Below are 27,873 nucleotides of genomic sequence, written 5' to 3'. Positions count from 1 at the left end.
CGTATGCTGGATGAAGTGATCATTCCTGCAGTCAGCGCTAGAAAGGTGACTGTCATGTGACATGCCATGCATCAACCCATGGATCTTGTAGTTAAATGTAAGAGAAGCATACCACTGAAGAATAACTTGGTCATCCCAGCCTCTGTCGTCTAGTTTAAGGACGGATTCGGTGAATTGTGGATAGTTAACTGTCGCCAAGAACCGCAGATACTTCCAAGACGCATGCGCGTAGCAAACGCTGAGCTATTAATTACAGAACAGCCGAGCATCATAGAAACCTCCCATGCCGAGTCTGTGGGCGAAATTAGCGCTACCACTACGAGACAAGATCCTCTAGCCCGACTATCACCAGATGTCACTGAGCAACAACAGAAGAAGCTACTTGTTATTCTTCAAAAGTTCTCTGAACGCTTCAATCTACAGGTGAAGAGCAAATAAGACGGCGAAGCACCAGATTAGCTCTGGAGACCATCAACCAATAAGCCAGAGAGCATACCGTGTGTCAGCAACGGAACGTCGAATAAAATGCTACGAGGTAGAGAAAATGATGAAGAATGACATCATTCAGCCTTCGCAGAGCGCATGGTTCAAATGGTTCAAATGGCTCTGAGCACTATGGGACTCAACTGCTGTGGTTATCAGTCCCCTAGAACTTAGAACTACTTAAACCTAACTAACCTAAGGACATCACACACACACCCATGCCCGAGGCAGGATTCGAACCTGCGACCGTAGCAGCAGCGCGGCTCCGGACTGGAGCGCCTAGAACCGCACGGCAACCGCGGCCGGCCAGAGCGCATGGTCGTCACCAGTGGTTCTCGTCAGGAAGATGGATGGCACTTGGCGCTTTTGTGTTGATTATAGGAAGCTTAATAAGATAACTAAAAAGGACGTTTACCCTCTTCCACGAATTGACAAGACACTAGATTGTCTGAACGGGGCTAAGTTTTTCTCAACCATGGACATGTACTCGGGATACTGGCAAACGAAGTAGACGAGGCTGATAGTGAGAAAACTGCATTCATCACCCCTGAGCGCCTGTATGAGTTTAAGGTAACGCCGTTTGGTTCGTGTAATGCACCAGCAACTTTTGAATGGATGATGGATATACTTCGAAGTGGACGATGTGTTTTTGTTATTTAGATGCCACTATAGTGTTCTCAGAGACTTTTGATGAACACATAAAAAGACTGAGGGCTGTTCTTAAGTGCTTCCAACAAGGCGGACTGAAACTTAATCCAAGAAAGTGTCTCTTTGGAGCAAAAGAAATCAAAATATTTGGACACCTTCGGTCAAACGAAGGTGTGCGGCCAGACCCAGAAAAGGTGAGGTCTATAGCGGAATTTCCTATTCCTAAAAGTATTATAGATGTGAAAAGCTTCCTCGGATTATGTTCTTATTACTGTCATTTTATCAAAGACTTTTGTATCAAAGCCAGGCCACTCCAAGAGTTGTTAAAAGCCGATGCTAAATTTATTTCGGGTGGTGCTCAACAAGATTCTTTCGATGTGCTGCGAAAAGCTTTGACGACTGACCCTGTATTTGGTCTGTATGATGAGAGAGCACCTACAGAACTACACACAGATGCCAGCTGATATGGGATCGGTGTTGTTCTGGTGCAAATTTCGGATGTAAAAGAGAAGCTTATGCTTCTAGGACACTTACAAAAGCTGAGAGAAGGATCCATCTGGACGACTCGCCAGGTGGGCACTACGTCTTCAAGAGTATGACATAACCATAGAGTACAAAAGTGGAAGAAAACACCAAGATGCCGACTGTCTCTCAAGAAACCCTGTGCAAGACTATCAAGACTATGATGAAGATAGTGACTGTCTCGCTGCACTCCAGGATCCTTCCGCTGAGCAGAAGAAGGACGCCAAGATATCTCAAATTATGCTTTCCTTAAATCGGTCATAGGATGTGAAAGGACAATTTAAGGTAGTTAATGGATTACTTTGCAAGAAAAACTTTGATCCGTTTGGAAAGAAGTGGCTACCAGTGATTCCTAATCACATGCGCGAAAATGCTCTACAGAAATTCCATGGCACATCTGAGGCTAGACATTTAGGATTTATTAAGACATACGATAGGATCCGTAAGAGATTTCTCTGGCCAGGCTTATTTATAAGTGCCCGTCACTAGATGTCGCACTGTCAAGAGTGTCGGAGGAGAAAGGCAGTTCCTCAGAAACCACCTGGCCGACTCATACCAATTCCACCAGCCGAAACGCCTTTCCAGCGTGTTAGGATTGACCACCTCGGAGGATTTCCAACGTCTGCTAGTGGCAGTAGATGGGTTATTGTTTGCACTGATTATCTGACATGCTATGCTATTACCAAAGCCGTGAAAACAGCCGAAGCAATCGAGATAGCCAAATTCATCGTGGAAGACATTGTATTAAAACAGGGTGCCCCAAGGCCGTTAATTACGAATCGAGGGAAAGTTTTTCAGTCGAATCTTGTGACAGAGATAAACCGTCGGTGCAACATTACTCATCACATGACGACTGTCTACCGTCTGCAAACCAACGGGCTTACTGAACGCCTTAATAAGACCCTGGCCGACATGCTATCAGTGTTCGTCATTGTTGAGCAGCGCAACTGGGATGAGGTGCTACCTTTCGTGACGTTTGCTTACAACACCGCCAAACAAGACACCACAGAATTTACTCCATTTTTCCTGGTGCTTGGCCGTGAGGCGTCTACGACGATGTTGTCTACCAGTCCGGTGACCTCGTCTGGATCTTCTCTCTTGGTCTCTCGGAGAAGCTCCTCAGGCACTACTTTGGACCTTATAAGGTTGTAAGACAGTTGTCTGTTGTTACTTATGAAGTTGAAGATTTCGACCCCGACGTAAGATGACGAAAGATCAGAGATACGTTCCACATCCTTCAAATGAAGCCCTATAAGGATCCTGCAACCAAGGATAAATTCGAAGCTCCAGCGACAGGCAACAAGCGGAAAGGTGACGAAGAGCGTAGCGGCAAAGGAAGTTCTAAGAAAATCACCGCCGGGGCGAACATCAGTCATTGGGAGTTGGAGTATGCAGGAACGATGACTCGTTCCTGGACTAGGAGGACGTAACACAAAAACACTGTTCGCTTAAGGAGGGAGCAATGTCGCAGAAACAGTGGTGTGGTTGTTATGAAACTAAACTGTTGCATGGAGGGTCGTACGTTCAAAACACATCTGTACTGTAAAATTTTAATTTGTATATTAGGTTCGCGTACATTCTATAAGTATCCACAAATGTCCAGAATCATTGTGGTGGAATGTTCTGTAAGTGAATATATAACGTATGTGGTCTGGCCGGAGGCAGTTTGCTCCGCGCTCTTGTATCTGCAAGTGCTGAATAAACCTTCATTAAGTGAAGTTAGTATTCGTCATTCATCTAATTACACATTCTTCTACGTGACAATATCGGATCTCCGACATCGCTGCGGCTGGCAAAACATCCTGCAAGAATGGGATCAACGACTAACGAAAAGAATCATTCAGCGTGACGGAAACACAATCCTTCCGCAGATTGCTGCAGATTCAATGCTGGTCCGTCAAGTGTCAGCACGCGAACTATTCAACGAAACAACATCGATATGGGCTTTCGGACGACTCCACGACACGAAGCTTTATGCCTTGCCTGGGCCCGTCAACACCGACATTGGACTGTTGATGGCTGGAAACATGTTGCCTGGTCGGACGATTCTCGTATCAAATTGTATCGAGCGGATGGAGATCTACAGGTGTGGAGACAACCTCATGAATCCATGGACCCTCCATGTCAGCAAGGGACTGTTCAATCTGGTGGAAGCGTGTGTAGTTGGAGTGATATGGAATCCCTGATACGTCTAGATACGACTGTGACAGATACGTAAGCATCCTGTCTGATCACCTGCATCCATTCATGTCCATTGCGCATTCCGACGGACTTGGGCAATTCCTCCAGGACAATATGACACCCCACACGTCCAGAATTGCTACAGAGCGGCTCTAGGAACACTCTTCCGAGTTTAAACATTTCCGCTGGCCACCAAATTCCCCAGACATGAGCGTTATTGAGCATATCTGGGATGGCTTGCAAAGTGCTGCTCGGAAGAGATTTCCACCCCCTCGCATTGTGGACAACTCTGCAGGATTCACGGTGTCAGTTCTCTCCAGGACTAAAGGTACTTCAGACCTTCAGACATTAGTCGAGTCCATGCCACGTCATGTTGTGCGAGTTCTGCGTGCTCGCGGGGGCCCCATACGATATTAGGCAGGGCGTACCAGCTCTTTTTTTTTTTTTTTTTTTTTTTGCTCTTTAGTGTAATTAATGAATAAATTACACTGTTCAGTGCAGCTATCCATGCTGTGCCGCTACTTTATGACAAAACCATATAGAATGAGAAAGCTTGAAATCAACTATATAAGCAAGGTTTTCTAAACTGTATACCGAAGTTTTAAACGTTAATGTATAGTAGTAGGGAATATGTACTAATTAGCATAAAAATTTTACCCTGAACCCACAGTTTATGTTGAACATCACAGTGTTGTACTAGGCACAGTCCGTTGAACTGATTTACCTAGCCAGTTACTACATGGACTCAAAACCATCACAGTGCAACATGGCGTTTTCACGTAACAAATAAGATCCAGATATGAAAGAAGGAATAAACAACAGAAGAAACCCTATAACTGTGCGAGAATATTTCTCATCAATTGTTACTGCATCACTCGGAGAGTTTGCTGCAGCTGATGAGAACCCTTTGCTGACTGGAAATCACAGTCTGTATGGACTGACACAGAACATACCCAGCAATGACAAATACTATCTCCACGAAGTACAAGCGCTGCATTTATTCTATTTCTAGGTACCTGTTATTGTTTACCCATTACGTAATACAAATTTCGAGTTACCGTAAAATTGTCACTTTTGTGAGATGTTTATATTCACACAAGTTCAAATGGTTCAAATGGCTCTGAGCACTATGGGACTTAACTTCTGTGGTCGTCAGTCCCCTAGAACTTAGAACTACTTAACCCTAACTAACCTAAGGACATCACACACACCCATGCCCGAGGCAGGATTCGAACCTGCGACCGTAGCAGTCGCGCGGTTCCGGACTGAGCGCCTTAACCGCGAGACCACCGCGGCCGGCTTCACACAAGTGAAATCAACGACATGGTCCAGTCAGATTAATGTGATCACAACCTAAGTTCACTGTCATCGTGCAATAACCATTCACTGGCAGCACTAGCAGCGGAGAGTACGTAAAGCATGCCACATGGACACAAAAAACGGTGCAGTCGTTATCGTAATGCAGAAATGGAGCGATTTATTTGACGTCCAAAATGGCATGATCATTGGCTTTTAGGCCAAGAGTGGAAGCAATTCTGGATCGGCTAGGTTTGTAAACAGACTGCATGCTGCCATGGTAAAAGTACACCAAGCATGGCAAAATGGCGCTATCCAAAACTGGCGCCTGGACAACTTTGGTGCACCATGGGCCATAGATGTCGGGGCTGTACGACAACTCCAGAGATGTTCATGGTTGGACAGATGTGCTACTGTTCGGCAACTGGCCACACAGAGGAAACAAAGGGCTACCAACAGTGTTTCCTCAATGACCATTCAGCAAATGTTACTGGATATGGGTCTTCACAGCAGACGCTTCGTTCATGCTCCCACACTGACTGCTGTTGCTCAGTGACCAAAGCTGGAACAATTTGCACGCCATTACCGCCATTGGACATCCACTGAGTGGCGACAGGTAGCTTTTTCAGATGAATCATGTTTTATGCTCCATCAGACAGATGGAGTTGACGTCTATGACCCTGCAACAATCGTTGTAAGAATCTAGGCCGGAGGAGGGAGTGTTACGGTCTGGGGAATGTTTCCATGGCAGTCTCTGTATGATCTCGTCACTCTGGTAGGCACAACAGATCAACATCAGTATGCATCTATCCTTGGGGACCACGTCCACCTATACATTATGTATTTCTTGGAATAATGACATCTACCTGCAGAACAATACAATGTGTGACACAGATAGCAGTGTATGTGCAGGGTTCTAAGAGCACCAAGATGAGTCTACCATACTGTTCTGGCCACCAAACTTCCCAGATTTAAACGCAATCGAGAATCTCTGGGACCAACTTGATAGGGCTGTTTGTACCGTGGATCCTCAGCCGATAACCATAGCGCAGCTGGCAATAGCAGTGGAGTCAGCACGACTTCACATCCCTGTCGGTACCTTCCAGTACCTCACTGAGTCTCTTCCTGCACATTTGCACTGCAAAAGGCTTTTGACAGGTGGCCACATTAATGTGATTGGATAGGGTAGGACAAAAAATCAGTCATCATTAGGAGATACCATGCTAATACCGTGTAACAGCACCTGTATCCTTGCTAACAGCCTCAATGTGGCAAGGAAGAGAGTCCAGAAGTTTCTTAAACTACCCCACAATCATCTAAAGCCACTGATTGATGGTTAGATCCTGTAAAGCTACCAAAGTATGGGGATGTTGACTGCTATGTTTAACCTGCTGTTCCAAATAGTCCCAGATATTTCCTGTGGGATTAAGATGGTGTGATTTAGCGAGCCAGTCGAGGTGTGATACAGCGTTAGAGTGTTTATCAAGCCAGGAAAGTATGTGTGCATCCCTCTAAATGTGACTGTCGTTTTCTTGAAAGACAAGAATGTCCACAGCACACTCATCATGCAGATGTAGAAGAAAGAACATCATCTGGTCATCAATAAAGTAAAAATATACATTCTGATTCATGTTAACAGTAGCCTCAATGATTGGACCAAAGTTATGACACGAAAAACACCCTCAATACACCAAAGAACCGTCTCTGGACGGAACTACATCCTCCATGCACAGCAGGTTAAAATCTCCATTGGACCGTTGGTGCAATCGACTTCTTGCATTGTTTGAAAGGTGCAAAATTGTGACTTGTCGGACCACACTACACGTCTTTAGACAGCTACTGTCCAGTTTTAGTCTCATATGACCCTCTTAAGACATGCAGGTTTATGTATCACTGTGAAGAATGGCATTTCACGAGGTTCAAACAGGAGAGCACCTTTCTACCATTCTGTCACATCCTCACGTTGACTTATTTTACTGCAGTGATTCTATACAAGCAACAGACACATACACACCACGTCGCTGCTCCTTTCTGCCATTCTGTTATGTCTTGACCCATTTTACTGTGCTCATTCTATACGGTAAGCAGGCACGAACAATAGCATCACTGCTATGGCTATAGTAAGCAGTGGAGGGTAATGTGTCCTCTCGTTACTAATTCTACAGCATGTAAAGCATTCAAAAGAGAACAGTGTGCCCTTTTAAGAGGTTGGCTGATATTTTGTACCATGGAAATCTGATATTTTGCAAGTGGCTTCGTTACACATGTTTTCCTCCCAGAGGTAGTAATAGTAACCAGTTGACGATAAAAATGTTACCTTGCGTGACCTGGGCGATCCACTGGAGGTACGCAGTGACCCTTGTGTTGGTAGCTGGGGAGACAGCACAGGAGGACCCAAAGCTGATGATGCCCACCAACTGCAGCCGCATGCTGTATGGGTCCTGCCACAGCAGGGGGCCACCAGAGTCACTCTGTAACATCACACGTCCACGTTACGTCAAACAACATTATAGTATCACAGCAAACATCTTTAACCTGCTCTTTTAAATTTTTTAATGGCTATTGGCAAACTGTTACTTAGGTTGCTTTTAACACTACTGTTCACTCATCTACGCCTCCAATTACATTGCTATCATCATAATCATCATCATCATCATCTAAATATCATCATCATTTGCTAGACTCTAGAGATTACAAGAAATTGTGGAAAGCAGAATAACATACGATTTGATTATTGGTTCTAAGTAATGGTTCTACAATGACGGAGAAAAAGTCGTTATTCTGAAAGGTATTCTCCCTTCTTACAATCTGTTCATGTCTAACAGCCATCTTTCTTTGTTTTCTTTTATTCTATATTCCATTAAAAAAAAACTGGAATCTGAAGAAAACAGACTCCACCCCTGCGCAGCAATGTCTGGAAATCAGACACATCTATGTAGTACCTGTAGAAATACTGCACTCTGCCCACAGTGGACAGAAACTATCTCTGCTTGAAATAGAGGAAACGACAGTGTACTAAAGGAACCATCCTGAACAGCTACAGAATGAACTACCAGAATTCAGTTAGGCATTCCTTCCACTTCTTGATACTACTTAAGTAGCTCCACGCCGGGCTGTGAAGGGTCAAAGGATGTCTAAGGGATGTCTGCCTACTGCTGTGTTATAGTCTGCTTGCGACGTCATGCGGATGCGATATGGAGTAGAACACCGCATCCGCGTGGCGTGTCCACGTGAGTAGCGTCCGTCTATGTCACTCGGTATGCACGCGCACGGGGAATCACGCGGTTGGCCCTCACTCACCGAGTGATTCGTAGCTGCCTCGGGTTTTGGCCTACACAACTTCATCAGAACGTAGCGGCACAAATAGGACCGATAAGCGAAAGAATGCATTTAGAATTTCTATTTACCTGTCATTTTTCCATGTTTTCTATGGAGAAAGTGTGCTGAATACCTGAGATTCACCACACTATAGCGAAAACTAAATAGATAATCGAATATTGAAGGTCATTGTTTTAGTTGTGAAATTTTATGTTTGTGCAAAAGAATAGCTGATGAAATGATGCTCCCTTTCAGGCAGCTGCTAAAATTGCACTGACGTTGAGACGTATTTTGAACAGAACAAACTAAAAAGATTTACGTTGAGGAGCGTGATAACAGACTAATTGTCAGCTGTGTTTGTAATTGACAAAAAAACTTCAATCAAGTTACACCGTCGGCTATCGTGAGCAAATCGAGCGAAGAGAAAGGAAGCATAAATTTTCGTGATGAGAAGAGAAGTATGTCACTCGAATGAACTTCTGTTTGGATAATTATTCGAATAAGTAGATCATTCAAACAAATTTATTTGCCAATAAATTATTTGTAACTTAAATAATGAATAACATATAATGCCACCATATTTGCTTTGCTTACTTCTTGTACAGAATTAGTATTTGTTCCCTTGACGCAATGCGGTTTCTGTTTGGTAAATAATTATGGACAGCAGTACAGTAAATCGTTGGTAAGACATTGCTGCAATAATTGCAGTTGGTATATAAAGGCGAGAATCGTCCTCTGACACTTTAACTATACGAAAGTTGCAAGTATTCTGCAATATTATGAAGTCTTTTTTAAGTACTCGAACCCAACGTCTCTTCAGAAAGTTTTGGATCCCAAAGCTCTATGTACCGGGCGATCAAAAAGTCAGTAAAAATTGGAAAACTTAATAAACCACAGAATAATGTAGATAAAGAGGTAAAAATTGACCCACATGCTTGGAATGACATGGGGTTTTATTAGAACCAAAAATAACAAAGTTCACAAAATGACCGACAGATGGCGCTGGGCAGCAAAACATCAGTGACTGCGCATGACAATCGTGTATAAAAGGAGCTGTAAAGAGAGAGACAATCAGTTGCGCCAGCAGTCGCAGCATGTTGACGTTACCTGAAAAGGCGCTGTTAGTGAAGGTGTATTATCAAACGGGAAATGTGCTAGTTCAGCGTTACGATCCTATCGCCATAGGAAGGGGATTAGAACGAGTAAAGGTGCGTTGACAAATGCAGCTGAATGATTTCGAAGTTCAACGCCACGGATTGTTTAGACGATAGACTCCGACCGAAGTGGCCGACCGAGCACAAGGCGTAATGCTGCTGAGACAGCTCAGGAAGAAATGGAGACTGTAGCGGGTTCGTCTATACACGGGGAAGTCAGCGCTCGTGCAATCGCACGTCGCACCGGCATTCAATACACTACTGTTTGGTTGGCACTGAGGCGTACCCTCCGATGCTATCCGTACAAAATCCATCGGCATCATGAACTGTTACCTGGCGATTTAGTGAAGCGGAGGGCATTTGCCATGTGGGCGTTTCGGAAGATGGCGCAAGATGACGATTAGTTGAGTAACGTGTTGTGGACCGACGAAGGTCATTTCATGTTCCGAGGGTGTGTCAACGCCCACAACTGCATAATTTGGGCTACCGAAAATCCCAGAACTGTCGTGGAAACTCCATTTCACGACGAGAAAGTCACTGTATGGGTTGGATTTATCACATCTTCCGTTATCGGGCCTTTTTTCTTCGAGGAAATGCGTGATTCTGGTTTTGTATCTGCTACCGTGATGGGTGAGAGGTACGCCGATATGTTACAGAATCGCATCATCCCCAGCCTGGCCGATAAACACCTGCTGGAACGTACGATGTTTATGCAGGATGGCGCTCTACCCCATATTACTAGACGCGTGAAAGATCTCTTGCGCGCGTCGTTTGGTGATGATCGTGTGCTCAGCCGCCACTTTCGTCATACTTGGTCTCCCAGGTCCCCAGACCTCAGTTCATGCGATTGTTGGCTTTGGGGTTACCTGAAGTTGCAAGTGTATCATGATCGACTGACATCTCTAGGGATGCTGAAAGACAACATCCGACGCCAATGCCTCACCATAACTCCGGACATGCTTTACAGTGCTGTTCACAACATTATTCCTCAACTACAGCTATTGTTGAGGAATGATGATGGACATATTGAGCATTTCCTGTAAAGAACATCATCTTTGCTTTGTCTTACTTTGTTATGCTAATTATTGCTATTCTGATCAGATGAAGCGCCATCTGTCGGACATTTTTTGAATTTTTGTATTTTTTTGGTTCTAATAAAACGCTATGTCATTCCAAGCATGTGTGTCAATTTGTACCTCTCTATCTGCATTATTCCGTGATTTATTCAGTTTTCAAATTTATACTGACTTTTTGATCACCCGGTAATCGCACAGACACCTGTATGGACCGAAAAATATTCCCTATTCCAACGGCAAGCTTACTCAAAGTTAACTGTAAGGGAAACACTATGGATGATTTTAGACGTCTAGTAGCTTTCCGTAAAGGTTTTATGAGACATCAGATTACAAGTCTGGTGATGTTAGTCGTTAGGAATTACTGTGTTCTTGCTTTGTTCACTCATTTGGTAGCACTACAAACACGAACGAATTGCGCAATTGTATCAAGGAGACAGGAATACGCGCTGGTGATAGCAATCCAAGAAAGGTGTTGAACATACGAGTTTTGTCGGCTGCAGTCTCATCGTTGGCTGCTGACGCGTAGAGTTCTTGTGCATGTTGGCAGTGGTAAGGGCAGGACAGGCAGGTGCAGAAACAGTTGAATGGGGCTGAGGCGATAGTGCAATAGAGCTATAACGCACTAGGCTAGTCTTTTGCAACAGCGAGGCTGGTGCAGACCACACAACAGTGACGGTGTCACGCAGTAAGTGCGCTGGGCAGTTGTGATTTCCGAGCTGCGGCAACCATCAGAACACGTCGGACTGCACGGCAGCCAGTTGACTCTGCGCGCCCAGTTGTGAGCAGCGTGTCTCGGTGGGGAACGCATGTGGCTGCCTTCAGTGACCGCCCACTTGTCGAAGTAGGCAGACCTTGCTTGCATCCTAACACGAAATTCGCCATGACATTCGACAGCTTCTAGGATGGGAGAATTTCGAGTTCTGGAGGGATGTACAACACATCTCTAGATTATAGCCATCTCTTTATTTTGTAAAACTCGTCATGGCAATTGCAAGTTCTTCCCGAGCATCCGCTGGACGAAGAAAGGTTGTCCTTGTCGGTAGTTAAAGATTCTTTCGTTGTTTGTTAAATTCCTTCCTCTATAAGGACGCATGTAATATTCAGACAAACCAAACGTCTCGTCTCAGACAATGCCGTCCAGTGTTGGTACCGGGTAGTCCACTGTTTGATATGGGACCTTTCTCCGATATTCTTAAATCATTATTAAACGAACTTTTCACGCAAAGTTGAAAACAGATCAGTCACTATTTTTTCCATATGGTCCAACATCTGTATGTAAATGAACTTATAATCCGCATCGCATAAAGCAAGTCAAACAGCGGAAAAATAATTTTTATAACTACAATAAACTGAACCTGTATAACGTGGTTTTGCCTTTGTTAGGAGAAAAAAGGCATAACACATTCCACGTCCATCTCGCTCGCGTGGTCGGTCACGACTGGCCGTCGTCATCTGGCTGCTCAGCACTGCAGCTACACCAGCCAGACTGCCTAGTGCCTTTTAGCTCTTTAACTGCTAAGGCGTTCCGCCTCTAAGTATTTTTACGTTCGTTTGTTACGCTATAAATAAAGTAAAGCTGTGCACAAATCGAAGTTTGATTTGAGCAGTGCAGTAGCGCCGGATTAGCCGAGCGGTCTAGGGCGCTGTAGTCATGGACTGTGCGGCTGGTCCCGGCGGAGGTTCGAGTCCTCTCTTGGGCATGGGTGTGTGTGTTCGTCCTTAGGATAATTTAGGTTAAGTAGTGTGTAAGCTTAGGGACTGATGACCTTAGCAGTTAAGTCCCATAGGATTTCACACAGATTTGAACATTTGACCACTGCAGTGCTTTACTAAGCATAATGGTGTGTCCTTGACTTCCTCCCTCTTCGGAAAAGTTATATAGCCAATCGGAAGGGGCTTTACATTTCAACATGTACTCTGAAATACAGTGCAACATGACTTGGCATTATTGTCATTGTAATCGGTGAAAGACGCGATAGCCGGCCGGGGCGGCCGAGCGGTTCTAGGCGCTACAGTCTGGAACCGCGTGGCCTTTACGGTCGCAGGTTCGAATCCTGCCTCGGGCATGGGTGTGTGTGATGTCCTTAGGTTAGTTAGGTTTAAGTAGTTCTAAGTTCTAGGGGACTGATGACCTCAGAAGTTAAGTCCCATAGTGCTCAGAGCCATTTTGAAAGAAGCGATAAATAACAGAGGAAATTGTAGGACCAACAAGGCATCGAACCTTAAGGCTTTAGTTATGTAGTCTGAAATTCAAGCCACTGAATTTAAGACACTTCTAGACGAACCATTTTTACAGACGAATACAGGAGTGCATTACATGTGTACTATGGAGGATACATATGGGGGCGCGCGCCCCCGCCCGCATTGCCTCCCGCGACGCCTCCGCCAGACAGCCCGCACGCTATTCGTTCGTTCCTTTCGTCAGTCGACTCGACTAAATCGGGTTATCGAGTAGCTTAACTTTCCCATGTAGCACGCGCGTCCGCTTCATCGTATTTTATACGTTTCTCTCTGGCACATATGTAACTAACACATACCCACGAGAAAAGTCGCGGCCATCTAGTGATATCGATACGTTATTACGTAACGTTAGCGACAGCCCCGGACGGTGCACAAGTCCCGCCCAATCACCCCCCTCCATACCAATCCATATCCTAAGCTCCGCCCATGGTCTACCGCATGTTCCAACATCAAAGTTGTTTGTATCACAGATGTGCCAGTCATAACAAGGGAGAAAATTAGTAGTTAGTACGAAATACAGTTTTTCCGGTACCATTGTGAAAAGAATTAGAAATATGTTCATTGAATATGCGAGTTGAAAAAAACATCAATAAGAAAGATAAAATAAAAATGGTATCCACACTGTCTTTTTTATTTCATGAGCTTTCATCTGCACTATATCAAGAAATCTGATATTTGTTAACTGCAGCGAGCGCAAATTTCCGTCACCTCGCGTAGTGTAAGAAATTGTGTTGGGAAATATTAATTGATAGTATCGCCAAGGATGCTGCCCATTATCTCGATTGTCTAAAGTCAATGTTGTGCATAAACAAGGCAAAGTCGATGCCTTGGTTTGTTTCTGATTACCCCATTAAGACTAAAGAATGTAAGAGTGGGATAATGTAGAAATGCGTAATGCAAGCAGTCAGATATTTATACAGTGACATTCTTCATTAATATTTGCCTGTGAAATGGGTGAATTTTCACTTGTGAACTCTTATGACTGCTTGCTTATAGCAGACATGAGATGATTTTGAGTTCTTCTTCGGTGTTTGAGAGCTTTAGAGCTGCCTATTGTTAAACATATGCACATAATTTCGTCAGTGTCATTGCAACACATGTTATCGTACTTTAGTGTCTGTTAGATATCAGTTTTGACAGCAGTTGGCCACAACAGTCAAGATTAGGTACCTTGTGTATGATAACTTTATTGAGAGTGCATATTTATGTTTCATTTTGACTGTATTACACAAACTGCTAAGAAGTACTAACAGCACAATACTGCTAGTATGAACAACCGCGGTGAAACAAGAAACGACGAACAAAAACACGACAGCGACGAGAATGACCAAAGATCATTATGATGCGCTCTTGGTTGGTGTGGCGGGGGGTAGGTGTGGAGGGGGTAAATGGGCGGGGCTTGTGCAAATGTCCGGGGCTGTCGCTAACGTTTCCTTACGTTATTCTGTCTAGCATTTGTTCGAGAAAAGTCGCGAATATTCTACTGTTTTCTTGTACAGAGAACCTTCGATAATCGGCGTCATAAATACGGACTATTCGCCGAATAGGACGCTAGTTATATTCAGAAACAGAAATATTAAAACTGAAGAATAAATAAGTAAAAAGTCCTAGTTGTAGCAAGTGCAAGTGTGAAGATTAGTCAAGAGTTAGAGTGATCAGTTGATTGTGAAGTATTAATAATAGTAATTCATAGTAATTTCTCAGTATAAATATTATTACGAGATTCGTAACAATATTTTTACTAATACGAGACTCGTAACAATATTTTTAATAATAACGTAACAATTGATGCTTATATCTCCAGTAATAGTGACTTCCGAGAAGATTCCTAAAAACGCATTGTCTTGTATATGTGTATTATCAGTTAAAATAAAACTTTCTTAAACTTTGCATGTAACTTGATTATTTTTTATTACGGTAAAAGTAAAGGTAGCTCAAGATATCTTTAGCGCCCCCTCCTTGAGTTTTTTCTGTGTCCGCCACTGCATGTGTAGAACGTATTTTCTTTGGTGTCGCAACGGTAAATTTCCGAAAATCAAAGAAAGTTTCTGATGAGATGATTGAAAAAGAAGAGTTAACCTGAAAAATAATTTAAAAGAAACAAAAATGACAAAGAATTGGAACAACAAACGGCACTGGATTTAAAATTTTTCTATTATTCTGATCACTTTTTACTCACAGATGATGAATAATTGTTTTTATTCGTGTAAGTGATAATGTTTCGAATAATATTCGTTAATCGTGAATAAAAAATAATAATTTTTTTCTTTATACGTTATTCGTGATTTGTATAAATTTCGCCCAAGTTTAGTGTTACGCGAAGCGCATCGCACATGCGCACACACACAGAAAATTCGCAGCCTATGTGGAAGTGAGGGCAGGCGCGTGAAATACGCGTGGCTGCGAGAAGGCCCCTTCCGGTTCTGCCAGCGGCGTGGCCGAGGGTACACTGATCAGCCAGAACATTATGAATACTTGTCTAATAACCGGTATGTCTACCTTAGGCTCGGATAACAGCGGTGGCACATCGTGGCATGGAAGCAATGAGGTCTTGGTAGGTCGCGGAGGAGGTTGAATCCACATCTGCACACACGTCACCCAATTCCCGTAAATTCTGGATAGGGTGGGAGAGGGCAATGAGCTCTGGCGCCACGTTCCCAGATGTTTTCGATCGATCGGGTTCAGATCTGGCGATTTGGGGGGCCAGCGCATCAAATGGAACTCGCTACTGTGTTCCTCGAACCACTCCATCGCACTCCTCGTCTTGTGAAATGGCGCATTATCTTGTTGAAAAATGCCACTGCCGTCGGGAAACATGATCGTGGTCTGCAATCAGTGTACGATACTCCTTGGCTGTCATGGTGCCTTGCACGTGTTCCACTGGACTCATGGATGCCCATGTGAACGTTTCCCAGAGCGTAAAGCAGCCGCCACCAGCTTCTCTCCGTCCCGCAGTGTAGATGTCAAGGAACTGTTCCCCTGGAAGACGACGGATTCGCGACCTCCCGTCAGCATGACGAAGAAGGTGTCGGGATTCATCAGACCATGAAACACTCTGCCACTGCGCCAACATCCAGTGCCGTTGGTCACATGCTCCTTTCAATCTGGTCTTGCGGTTCAAGGCGCTGCAGTCCGGAACCGCGGGACTGCTACGGTCGCAGGTTCGAATCCTGCCTCGGGCATGGCTGTGTGTGATGTCCTTAGGTTAGTTAGGTTTAAGTAGTTCTAAGTTCTAGGGGACTGATGACCTAAGATGTTAAGTCCCATAGTGCTCAGAGCCATTTGAACCATTTGATCCTTTCAATCACAGTTGCAGATTTTGTTGTGTAAACATCGGCACATGCATGTGTCGTCGGCTGCGGAGGTCCACCGTTATGGGTGTTCGGTGCACTATGTGTTCAGACTCACTTGTACTCTGCCGAGAATTAAAGTCTGGTGCCAGTTACGCCACAGTTCGCCGTCTGTCCTGTTTTTCCAGTCTGCCCAGCCTACGACGTCCGACATCTGAACTGAGGGGAGGCCGTCCAACCCCACTACGTTTGGACGCGATTTCACCTTGATTTCGCCATGTGTTGAAGACACTCACCACAATACTCCTCGACACAAATCGTGCAGTAGCCTCCGGGCTATCACAATCCGCCGTCGGTCAAACTTAATCCCGCCAGGTGACGCGGCTATCTCCTGGAGGGGTTTATATCGATAGCAGGTCGGTGGTCATAATGTTCTGTTGATCAGCGCATATCAGCTAACGCGGCTCAAATTTGCATAGGTAATCTTCGCCAACTTCTGCAAACGTTCGCGAAGCGTATTCGCGCTCTCACTCGCACAGTGTAGGTGCGTGTGGGCCGTGCGGATTGGCCAGGGCTCTAATATGGAGGGTTATGTGGTCAGCACACCGCTCTACCGGCCGTTTTGCAGACTATCCAGACCGTGGAGCCGCTACTACTCAGTCGAGTAGCTCCACAGTTCAACTGACGAGGCCTAGTGCACCAGCTTCCAATCCTCACACTAAAGAGAAATCTTTAGCAGTACCGGTAATCTAATCCGAGTCGCAAATTAATGTTTTTAGTGTGATACTGGAGATTGCTTCTCTGTGGCAACATGATAGGAAACACTTTAACGTATCGTCTTGTGTGTTTGTATATGGTAACACACGTAGATCTTGGCTTACCGCCCTGAAGGCGGCTACTTGAGTCATGGTTTTAACATTTGCATGCCACGCTGGGCCTATCTGGGAGGAAAAGGCAGAGTCCTGAAAAAACTGTCGGGTAGGTTGGCTTGTGAAAGCTGTATCCAGCAAAAATCAAATTAAGTATAATCATGTGATACTACAAAAAAAATTGAGCGCGTATTTTTCTTAGTATCAGTGAGACGAGCTCATCGACACTTGACAGCACTCTGCACGCTGAAAATCGGCGAAGTTATGGCATCTAACTAAGCACACCATTACACTAGTCAATAAATTAACTCTGATGTAGCTACAGAGACATGCATGCGTCAAACGATAGCTTGTACCAACAACTTCATCTGACCAAAGTACGTCGGCGACTCATTGAGCGGTTCTATTGCTTCAGCACCAATTAAAGGCAAGCAACACGCAAAGTCTGTCAGAACACTATAAGTAAGATGCCAACACTATGTAAACATACGAATTACCTATATTGCTTTTCAAAAGATCGTAGATGTAAGATGCTCTCAAGAACTCGTGGTAAAATTTGAATGTAATTGAAATAGTGTTTAGTGAAAATGGCTGTAATTCAAAAGTGGTGTGAAAAATGTAAAGTTTGATAGTATCAAAGGAAAACGCATGAAAATCCACTTCAAAATAGAGTGTCATATTAATGAGTAGATAATATTGAGATAGCCGGCCGTTATGGCCGAGCGGTTCTTGGCGCTTCAGTCTGGAACCGCGCGACCGCTACTGTCACAGGTTCGAATCCTGCCTCGGGCATTGATGTGTGTGATGTCCTTAGGTTAGTTAGTTTTAAGTAGTTCTAAGTTCTAGGGGACTGATGACCTCAGATGCTAAGTCCCATAGTACTCAGAGCCATTCTTTGAACAATATTTAGATAATATTTCTTTCTTTGATGTATTTTTGATAGTTTTATCATTTTTACGATTGAAAGAGAACACGCAGATGTAAGGTCTCAAAATGACTGGTGTAGGAATACAACCTGTTATTGTAGGGTTAACATAACGATTGTCTAAATTTAAGTAAATGATGTTTTTCTAAATTTTACACTGGTCAGTTGAAGCAGTTCAGTAGTAAGGAGGAAGTGATCGTATTTTAAAGCAGGGCTTTCTGCGCCTGAGGCTGAGCTGTTTTCGCACTTGGATAATCACACAGCACACACTATCGGTGGCACCAGAGGTTCAGTTTTGGGATTTCGTAAAATTCGTGCAGTGTGAGATCGGCAGCAAAGCTCTATTTTTGAGCAGATTGTTGCATTGTTAAACTTTCAATTTTTGCGAATGCTGCTGTTTGACTCAAAGCATTGTGTGTGACTGCTAAAGTCTGGCATTTCTGCGAGAGACTTATTTCACGTAGACACCAGGCTGGTACTGTCTGGGACTTTGTATTCTGAAGGTGTGATTTGGATTTGGTCACATTCACAGCTAGAGAATAAATACTGAACTTTAGTTTTATGCGATACTTGAACATCGCATGAATCAGGATTACTTTGTGGTTAATGTTAAACTGGCATCTTAGGTGAAGTTGTTCAATACGAGACACTGAGCTCTGGCCCGTGACTACACAAGTTATTTTATACGGTGATATGAAACCTATGTTTGTTGGGCAGTTAGAATCTGTTTGTGTAATAAAAACTTGACATAATCAAACCAAACTACTACTTGTAGTCTTGCAGTGGGATGTAATTAATAACATTGTTTGGACAATCTTGCTTCTGACTGTACTATCAATGAATGAATTATGTTATTCAGTGAAGCTTGTCTTGCTGCGCCACCTTCAACTGCAAGTTGTGGGCTATCATTTGAAGGATACAGCCCAGGATCATTCATTTGCAGACTGCACGAATATACTGGTAAAAAGAGGGTAAATGCAAGTGGGTGTGGTTCGAGCATACGTGAAAAGTGCCGAATTGCGTTTTTTCTGTGTTGAAATTTTCTTTTACTTTATTCATTCCTTCTTTGAAGTGCAAGTTATGTAAGAGAAGCGCCAAGCTCTAACTCTGCCTTACACGTCTGTTACTACAAATTCTCCCATCTCGAGATTTCTCAATTATTATTCTAATCTTTTTACATTACTTGTCTATTTATTAATCCCTTTTCTATTCTTATTAAGATGTCGAACATCTTAACCTATTTGAAAATACAATGAGGTGACAAAATTCATGGAATAGCGATACGGACATTTACATATGGCGATAGTATCGCGCACACAAGGTATAAAAAGTGCTGTGGATTGGCGGAGCTGTCATTTGTGCTCAGGTGATTCATGTGAAGAGGTTTTCGAGGTGATTATGACCGTACGACGGGAATTAACAGACTCTGAAAGCGTAATGGTAATTGGAGCTACAAACATGGGACATCCCGTTTCGAAAATCGTTAGAAATTCAATATTTCGCGATCCACGAGTCAAATTTCAGGCATTACTGCTCTCCGTGGACAACATTGGCTGACGGCCTTCGTTTAAGGGGAGGCTTACTGTCTTTGGCCCGAAAAATGCATGTTCTTTGAGAATTTTTTCTCGGGATGTGTCATAGATATCAATGTCAAATTTGGTCAAAATGTTTATTGATATTTCCTCTACAAACTGGAATTTTTCGACCGGAAATGTCGAAGAGCAAAGGCGGAAGTGCCATTGGAACGAAACAAAATTTCGATGTAGATCTCCACGCGCAGTATGTCACAGGTCACAGGTCAGCCGGCTCGTCTGAAATCAAAACTGAGTTGTCGTTAGCGAAGTATATTATATTCTTTAGGAGTTGTACCTCGCTTAAGTTATTTTGACCATAGGAAACAAAATGGGGGCTATTTGAAAATAAATGGATGTATTCATCGATTTTTCAATTCCGTGGGCCAAGTAAACATATTTGTAGTTGATGGATCGGAATAAAGGTAGTACAGCTCCTAGACAATTTAGTTAGCTTCGTCGGAAACAAAGAATCATGCCAATCGATTCAGTAGATTTGAAGTTACCATACCGCGCGATAAAAAAAAGTCATTTCGAGAAAAACGCGTTTGAAGTTTTGACTACATATAAATGCAATATTATGCAATGTACGTTCAATCTGCTGTTCCGGATCCATAAACTAGCCCTTCCTCTTCCTCATAGAGGGCGTTCTACTCGGTCTGGGCCATCCTGCGCTGCCCCAGAGCCGCTCGTACGGCCGGTGACAAGCGGTTTTCGGCCGCTTGAATCCGTTGGTCGTCCGAATGCTTGGCTGACTGCGTCGAATAGAGTCCCAGGGTGACGTCCATCGTTGTCATGGTCTTCAGAATTGCTGAATACCCTTCGTTGAACCTGCTTACTGCCAGGAAAGTCGCAATCTCCACAGTCTTCGCACCAGAATGCAAATGCTTGGGGGCTAACTTCCAAACGCACGCGTTCAAACTTTCATTTGAATTTTGTGTGTTTCCCCCCCAAGCACCGGTACAATAACTCGTCATCCGAAAGAAAAAAAAAAACTGGTGCGTGGAAAAGGCCGATTTCAGGCAGGTGCATTTTTTTGTTCAACAGCGAATAACAAATATTTCCGTTCCGTATTATGAAAAACCGTTTCAGGGGTGGATTCTAAACACTTTTAAGGATCCAAAAATGCAGTTTAAAAAAATCGATTTTTTGAACCAAAAGATACACTACTGGCCATTAAAATTGCTGCACCAAGAAGAAATGCACATGATAAACGGGTATTCATTGGACAAATATATTATACTACAACTGACATGTGACTAAATTTTCACGCAATGTGGGTGCGTAGGTCCTGAGAAATCAGTACCCAGAACAACCACCTCTGGTCGTAAAAACGGCCTTGATACGCCTGGGCATTGAGTCAAACAGAGCTTCGATGGCATGTACAGGCACAGCTGCCCATCAGCTTCAACACGATACCAAAGTTCATCAAGAGTAGTGACTGGCGTATTGTGACGAGCCAGTTGCTCGGCCACCATTGACCAGACGTTTTCAATTGGTGAGAGATCTGGAGAATGTGCTGGCTAGGACAGCAGTCGAACATTTTCTGCATCCAGAAAGACCCGTACAGGACCTGCAACAAGCGGTCGTGCATTGTCCTGCCGAAATGTAGGGTTTCGCAGGGATCGAATGAAGGGTGGAGCCACAGGTCGTAACACATCTGGAACGCAACGTCCACTGTTCAAAGTGCCGTGAATGCGAACAAGAGGTGAACGAGACGTGTAACCAATGGCACCCCATACCATAATGCCGGGTGATACACCAGTACGGCGACGACGAATACACGCTTCCAACGTGCGTTCACCGCGATGTCGCCAAACACGGATGCGACCGTTATGATGCTGTAAACAGAACCTGGATTCATCCTAAAAAATGACGTTTTGCCATTCGTGCACCCAGGTTCGTCGTTGAGTACACCATCGCAGGCGCTCCTGTCTGTGATGCAGCGTCAAGAGTAACCGCAGCCATGGTCTCCGAGCTGACAGTCCATGGTGCTGCAAATGTCGTCGAACTGTTCGTGTTTGTTGTCTTGCAAACGTCCTCATCTGTTGACTCAGGGATGGAGACGTGGCTGCACGATCCGTTACAGCCATGCGAATAAGATGCCTGTCATCTCGACTGCTAGTGATACGAGACCCTTGGGATCCATCACGGCGTTCCGTATTACCCTCCTGAACCCACCGATTCCATATTTTGCTTACAGTCATTGGATCTCGACCAACGCGAGCAGCAATGTCGCGATACGATAAACCGCAATCGCGGTAGGCTGCAACCCGACCTTTATCAAAGTCGGAAACATGATGGTACGCATTTCTCCTCCTTACACGAGGCATCTCAACAACGTTTCACCAGGCAACGCCGGTCAACTGCTGTTTGTGTATGAGAAATCAGTTGGAAACTTTGCTTATGTCAGCACGTTGTAGGTGTCGCCACCGGCGCCAACCTTGTGTGAATGCTCTGAAAAGCTAATCATTTGCATATCACAGCATCTTCTTCCTGTCGGTTAAATTTCGCGTCTGTAGCACGTCATCTTCGTGGTGTAGCAATTTTAATGGCCAGTAGTGTAGTAAACCTTCCCTTAACGACCGAGGTCTGACACATACGGGACCCCACCGCCTGAGGGTAGAGACTTTGTTGTGTCCCTGTTGTTCTGGAGCATCAGCTGCTGGTGAAGACAGCTCACCTGACAGGCATCGGTGCCGTTCCTGTAGGTACAGACGCGGTACTCTGCCGTGGCGGCGTTGGAGTCGCAGGCGGAGGGCGAGATCACCGTCAGGTTGGTCTCCATCAGCACATCGGACAGCGGCCCGCCGAAGCTCGTGGTTCCCCAGCCTGTGGGCAGCCAGTCAGTTCTGGATTCTACAATAACTTTGGTACATCTGAGCTATAAGTACACTATCTGATCAAAAGTATTCGGGGCATCTGTTAGTGGACATTAATGTAGGGTGTGTCCACCTTCTGCCTACATGGCAGCTTGAAAGCTGCTGGGTACACTTTCAATGAGGTGTCTGAATGTCTGCGTAGCAATGGCAGCCATTCTCCCTCAAGAGCTGAAGCGAGAGAAGGTACTGATGTTGGACGCTGCAGTCTGGAACAAAGTCAACGTTTTAACTCTTTCCGTTAGATGCAGGTCGGGACTAAATCGGTTCTAGGAATGTTATTGTCCACAAACCATTACCTCACAGACGCTGCGTTACGACAGAGTGCATTGTCATGCTAATACAACCATCGTCTTCGAACTATTTCTCTATTCTATGCAATGCCGTAAAATTTGTTCATATCCTTCTACATTTAGGGTTTTCTTAAGCTCAATAAGAGAATCACACATTAACCACGAAAAATACATCCATACTGTAACGACACCTCCTCTGTATTTCATTGTTGGCGCTGCATACCAAGGGACCGATGACCATAGCAGTCTGGTCCCTTTAATCCCACAAACCAACCAACCAACTACATACCAGGACAGCTAACGTTCTCCAGGCATTGACTAAGCCTAAACCATTGCCACATTGTGATTCATCATATCAAATCATTCGTTTCCAGTCGTCCTTTGCCCCGTGTCTTCTCTCTTCACACCACCTCAAGTGTCGCTTAGCACTGATTGCAGAAATCTGTGACTTATGAGGAGCTACTCGACCACTGCAGCTCATTCCTTTTTAACTTCCTATGTGCAGTCATTGTGCTAGTTGGACTGCTGAAGCTAGTTCGAATCTCGTCAAATGAAGCGAAATCTTTTATTTTTCTACATCTAATCAAATGACTTTCATTATTATATTTGTTATTTCTATTACTTTGCCTCCTAATTTTCGTCATCGTAATTACTATTTTTGCGTTTACTATTCTTCCTACGATTCTTTCTTCGTTTGGAATGTGCTTGTGGCGTCTATAATACGCAAACATGTGCCAACCAGGATCGCTCATCGATTGATAACGTGGCATCCCGTGTAGCCCGTATGAGGATAGTTTCACGTAATCAATGACAGCGATAAATTACAGTTCGTTTTTCTAGCGCTGAAACTGAAGTTTTGTTCGGAAGATGACTAGGTAAACAAACATATTAATAAATTTTTCTGTCTTGAGTTTTCTCGTAGAGGTTAGCCTTAAATGCCATGAAGAAAGCGATCATGATCTTAGTTCTGTCACAGATTGCTAATCGCCGTTTTATCAGATACATTGCACATCTCGAGGTTGTGATTAGGTTAGGATATGAATTTCAATTCACATCGACTGCCGCAGTTCAATCATTGGTCACTTAAAACCAGCTGTCGACACAGTATTCACATTTTCGTCATCCCTCACTGCGGCCGCTTCCAACATTGCCCCGCATTACACATTAACAGCATTTGTGAAGTGACCTGCCTTGTTTGTGTATCTCCTATCACCGAGCGGTAGCAGGCAGCGGATGTGGCAACACTGTAGTGGCAAGTGTCAAACATAAACTATCAAGTAATTTTAATTAAATTAATTAATTTATTATTAATTAATAAATATTTGTATTTTGTAAAACCAAATATCATGTGACATTTGAGAATACTCACTGCACATGATTTTAAAATAAAAGGCGAAACAAATCGGGCTTAAAGAAATGTCGACGTGTTTAAGCGGCCACAGAGGGCTAGTGCAGCGGGCAGGCGAAAGCTACCTAGCGCCTGGACGGTGACGCCCTGGAAGTCGGTGTAGGTGTAGAGGAAGGGCAGGCAGACGGGCCCCACGGCCACGTTGTACGTGATCTGGCCGACGACGCGCACCACGCCGATGTCGTTGAGGTGCGTGCTGTCCTCGTAGTCGGGGTGGGCCACCAGCTGCTGCAGCCGGTACAGCGCCGCCTTGTCCGTGTCCGTCCCTGGCCAGAACGAGAACAATTACAAAGTAGCGTCAACCCAAGAAAAAGACACAGACAAAAAGCTAGATAGGATGCGATTACAACATCAGTGGTGAACATCTTGAGCAGGTCACACTGCGTAATGACACAGTTTGAAAAGTGTGTGTGCAATTTTTCGCAGGAATTTTTCTTGTTTTGAATGTCTGGAATCGCGCTTGTAAGGTTTGAATTGCGTAGACATGTGCGCGCAGCCTCGGAAGAGAAGATGCGCTGCAAAGAGATAAGTTAGAGGTGATCTTTCCTCTGTGAAGATGCGCGCCAGGATTATTTCTTGATCGTGAGGAGAGGAGACATACAGTTGAGCTTTAGTGTCAGACGTAAATAGTCGGGTTTTGATTTAGCTGCAGTAAGCAGCAAACAAACGAGATTTTTGGGAATTATATTATGAATTTATGGAAGATTTATTATGGCGGGAAAAAGAACTGATTTTTACATTAGCACGATTATACTCTTGGTGAAGAATGGATGACAGGTAATGATTAAGTTTCAAATACGTTTCTCGGGTTTGCCGCCGGATCGTATTGTGTAACTCGCACAATACTTCATCGATGCAATTGCTCGACATCATCAGGTGGTGGTAGCTGCTACTGTCACTGCTGCAAGGCGCGACTGACGATAATCGCTGGCTTGCTGGCTGACTAATGTGTCGTCCTAAGGCACGGGGGCAGGATAAATACTTCCGTGCTGTGCCTGCAGGGCCTAAATCATGTGGAAGGCGATGTCCTATCAGTTGTGCGGGTGTTACTTGGGGCTGTTGGGAAGTGAGTCACTCCCACAACAGGTCCGGCCAACGGGTAGTAGGCCGGTATGTGGTTGGAGGGTTGGTGGCGCAGTCGTTGTATGAGCAGGTTGCGAGAGTGACCCGCTTTTTCATAGAACTGACGTGCAATGACCCGAAAACGATCACGCAACATGAGAAGTCCGGTATCCTCATGGAGAAAGTTGGGGAGGGGGGCGGGGGTAGAACCGGGGAGAGGCGCAGTGCAAGCTTGAGTGCCTTGTTTAGTACCCGTTGGAGGGAGAGTATCGAGGAGTCGGCAGCATTGCCCACACCACGGCCGCATACTCCAACACTGGGCACACCAGTGTCAGATACAGCGTGATGCCGTGGTTGGGGGTCAGGGTCCACTCCGTATTTAGCAGGGGGTATAGGGTGTGAAGTCTCCTTATGGCCCTGTTCCTGACCCATTTGACATGTGGGATCTAGGTAAGCCGCTGATCCATTCTCACACCGAGATATGTCGCAGTTCTGGACCACGGGATGGGGCCTCCCGCAATGGAAAGGGGTTCAAGATTAGGAGGTACCTTCCGCCTTGTGAAAGCAACCACCTGGCTCTTTCCTGCATTAAATTTTAGGCGCCATTTGGTGGCCCAAGCACCAAGTGCTTCACAGCCTTGCTGGAGGCGGCGTCCCATATGGTGCACATTCATACTGCGAGTGAACAGAGTAGTGTCGTCCGCATAGAGAGCCAACTCCACTCTGTCCACTCGCGGTGCATCAGCTGTGAAAAGCGAGTAGAGCAGGGAGCCAAGTACGGACCCCTGTAGTACTCCAGCACGGATGGGCCTGACAGTGGACGTTCTCTGGTCTGCCCGGAAGTGGAAAGTCCTGTCGGAGAGATATGATCTCATGAGGACACCGTGCGACATCGGCACCCCGAGTACAAACAACTTGTAAACGAGGCCGTCGTGCCACATGGAGTCGAAGGCACGGGAGACGTCTAGGAACTCTGACCCTAGGTATTCCCTCGTCTCCAGTGCCCTCATTGTAGGTTCCACGAATCAGAGCAGCTGGTGGGCGTGGCCACTGCGAAGCGTGAACTGCTTATCCGGGAGATGTTCTTGATTTACAGGTCAAAGGAGCCGCTTCGTGTATAACCTCTCGAATACCTTCAAAAGGGATGGGAGAAGGCTTATGGGCCTGTAGCTGGACGACAACCGGGGGTCCTTGTCTTGCTTCATGATGGCCATCACCTCTATATGTTTCCATACAGAAGGGTAAACACCCGAACCAAGTATCTGGTTGAAGATATCTGCCAGATATGAATGATACTTCCGAGGTAGATTTCGGAGGAGTAAATTCGGAATGCTGTCATTGCCACAAGCCCTCCAGGAATAAAGTGTCTGAAGTAGCGAAGTGACCTCTCTGGCAGTAATGGGGTCAATGACGTCATTTTCCGATATTGCAGCAAGGAAGGTTGGAAGACGTTCTTCCATGAGCCTGACGTGGGCATCGTCGACAACATCGACGACAGGCTTGAAATTTGCTCAAAAGTATCCGCCAGGGCACTGGCCTTGGCGTCAGGCTCACAGATGTAATCATGACTGCAGCGGGGGGTCGCACTGCCTGCAGCGCAGGAAGCGGCGCGCGACGCGCCAAGCACTGGCGTCGTCCGGATCGAGGGACTCGACAAGGTCTGCCTAATCCTTGTTGTGGTGTGCTTGAACCGCCGCAGAAATGGCACGTCGCATGTGGTCAATGCGACGTTTCGCCGCTGGCTGCCTCGTGAGTTGCCACTCACGAAAAGGCGGTTTTTGACCGCAGTGGCCTCAAGTATTGGTTGTGGGAGGCGGGAGACCTAACCTGAAGCTGGCGGGGACGTCCAGGAGTGGCGACATCTGCAGCACGTAGAAATACATAATTCAGAGAGGCGATGGCTGCTTCAGCCCCCACCTCCATGTGATCAGGTGCATCGGAAGCTACATCCATACCTCGACTTGAAAGTGCTTGACATTGACCCTTCTGTAGCACGGACGGCCAGCCACTACCACCACACTGATGACATCTACGTCATCAATGGTACATTATCAGATGACAGGGCGGTCTTCGTTGCAGCAGACGTAAAGTGATCGACCCCCTTCAGAATGGCGATGTCAAGTACGTCAGGTTGTCCATGTACTGGGAAAATAGTGGGGTGAAAGGGCCTCAGGACAATGGCGCCGTGTCGCAGAGCAAATCGTTCTAGTCGGCACCCGATGACGTTGGTGAGGCGAGAGTTCCATTGAGCGGACTTCACGTTGAAGTCCCCTGCGATGAAAAGTCACCGTCCCCCCTCCCCATGGCCAGCAAGGTGTCCAAATCAGCTTCCTTCAGTACTCCATGCAAGGGCCGGTTGGCCGCCACGAAGGTGATTTTGCCGATTGTGGTGTGAACTATCACACTGGTAGCTTTAAGTGTGTCTAGCTGGGGCAATTGCACAGGAAAGTGCCGCAACGACGACTTGACGTAAACCGCCGTACTGCCGCCAGCAGTCAGCTGGTCGGTGCGGTAACAGCAGTAGTTTGCAGCCTTAACGTGGACACCTGGTTTTAGGAATGCTTCGCAGACGAGGCAGATGTCAACTGCCTCGACGCGAAGAAATTCCCAGAATTCACACTGCTGAGGTATGAGACTGTTTGCGTTGAAAACGTAGA

General features: G+C 45.3%; 1 protein-coding gene across 1 annotated transcript in view; it reads right to left on the bottom strand.

Annotated features, from left to right (window-relative positions):
- The window catches only part of LOC124794099 (venom serine protease-like), a 283,573-nt gene that overhangs the window by 43,413 nt on the left and 212,287 nt on the right, over positions 1-27,873 (bottom strand). Inside the window, exons 5-7 of the mRNA XM_047258072.1 lie at positions 24,220-24,420; positions 22,258-22,406; positions 7,448-7,601 (exon numbers count right to left, since the gene is read on the bottom strand). Coding sequence (XP_047114028.1) covers positions 7,448-7,601; positions 22,258-22,406; positions 24,220-24,420 — 504 coding nt within the window. The remainder of the gene's footprint in view (positions 1-7,447; positions 7,602-22,257; positions 22,407-24,219; positions 24,421-27,873) is intronic.

Source organism: Schistocerca piceifrons, chromosome 1, assembly GCF_021461385.2.
Source record: "Schistocerca piceifrons isolate TAMUIC-IGC-003096 chromosome 1, iqSchPice1.1, whole genome shotgun sequence".
In the NCBI taxonomy this organism is placed as follows: domain Eukaryota; kingdom Metazoa; phylum Arthropoda; class Insecta; order Orthoptera; family Acrididae; genus Schistocerca; species Schistocerca piceifrons.
Note: the sequence above shows the minus strand (reverse complement) of the source record. Positions and strands in the feature narration are given on the sequence as shown.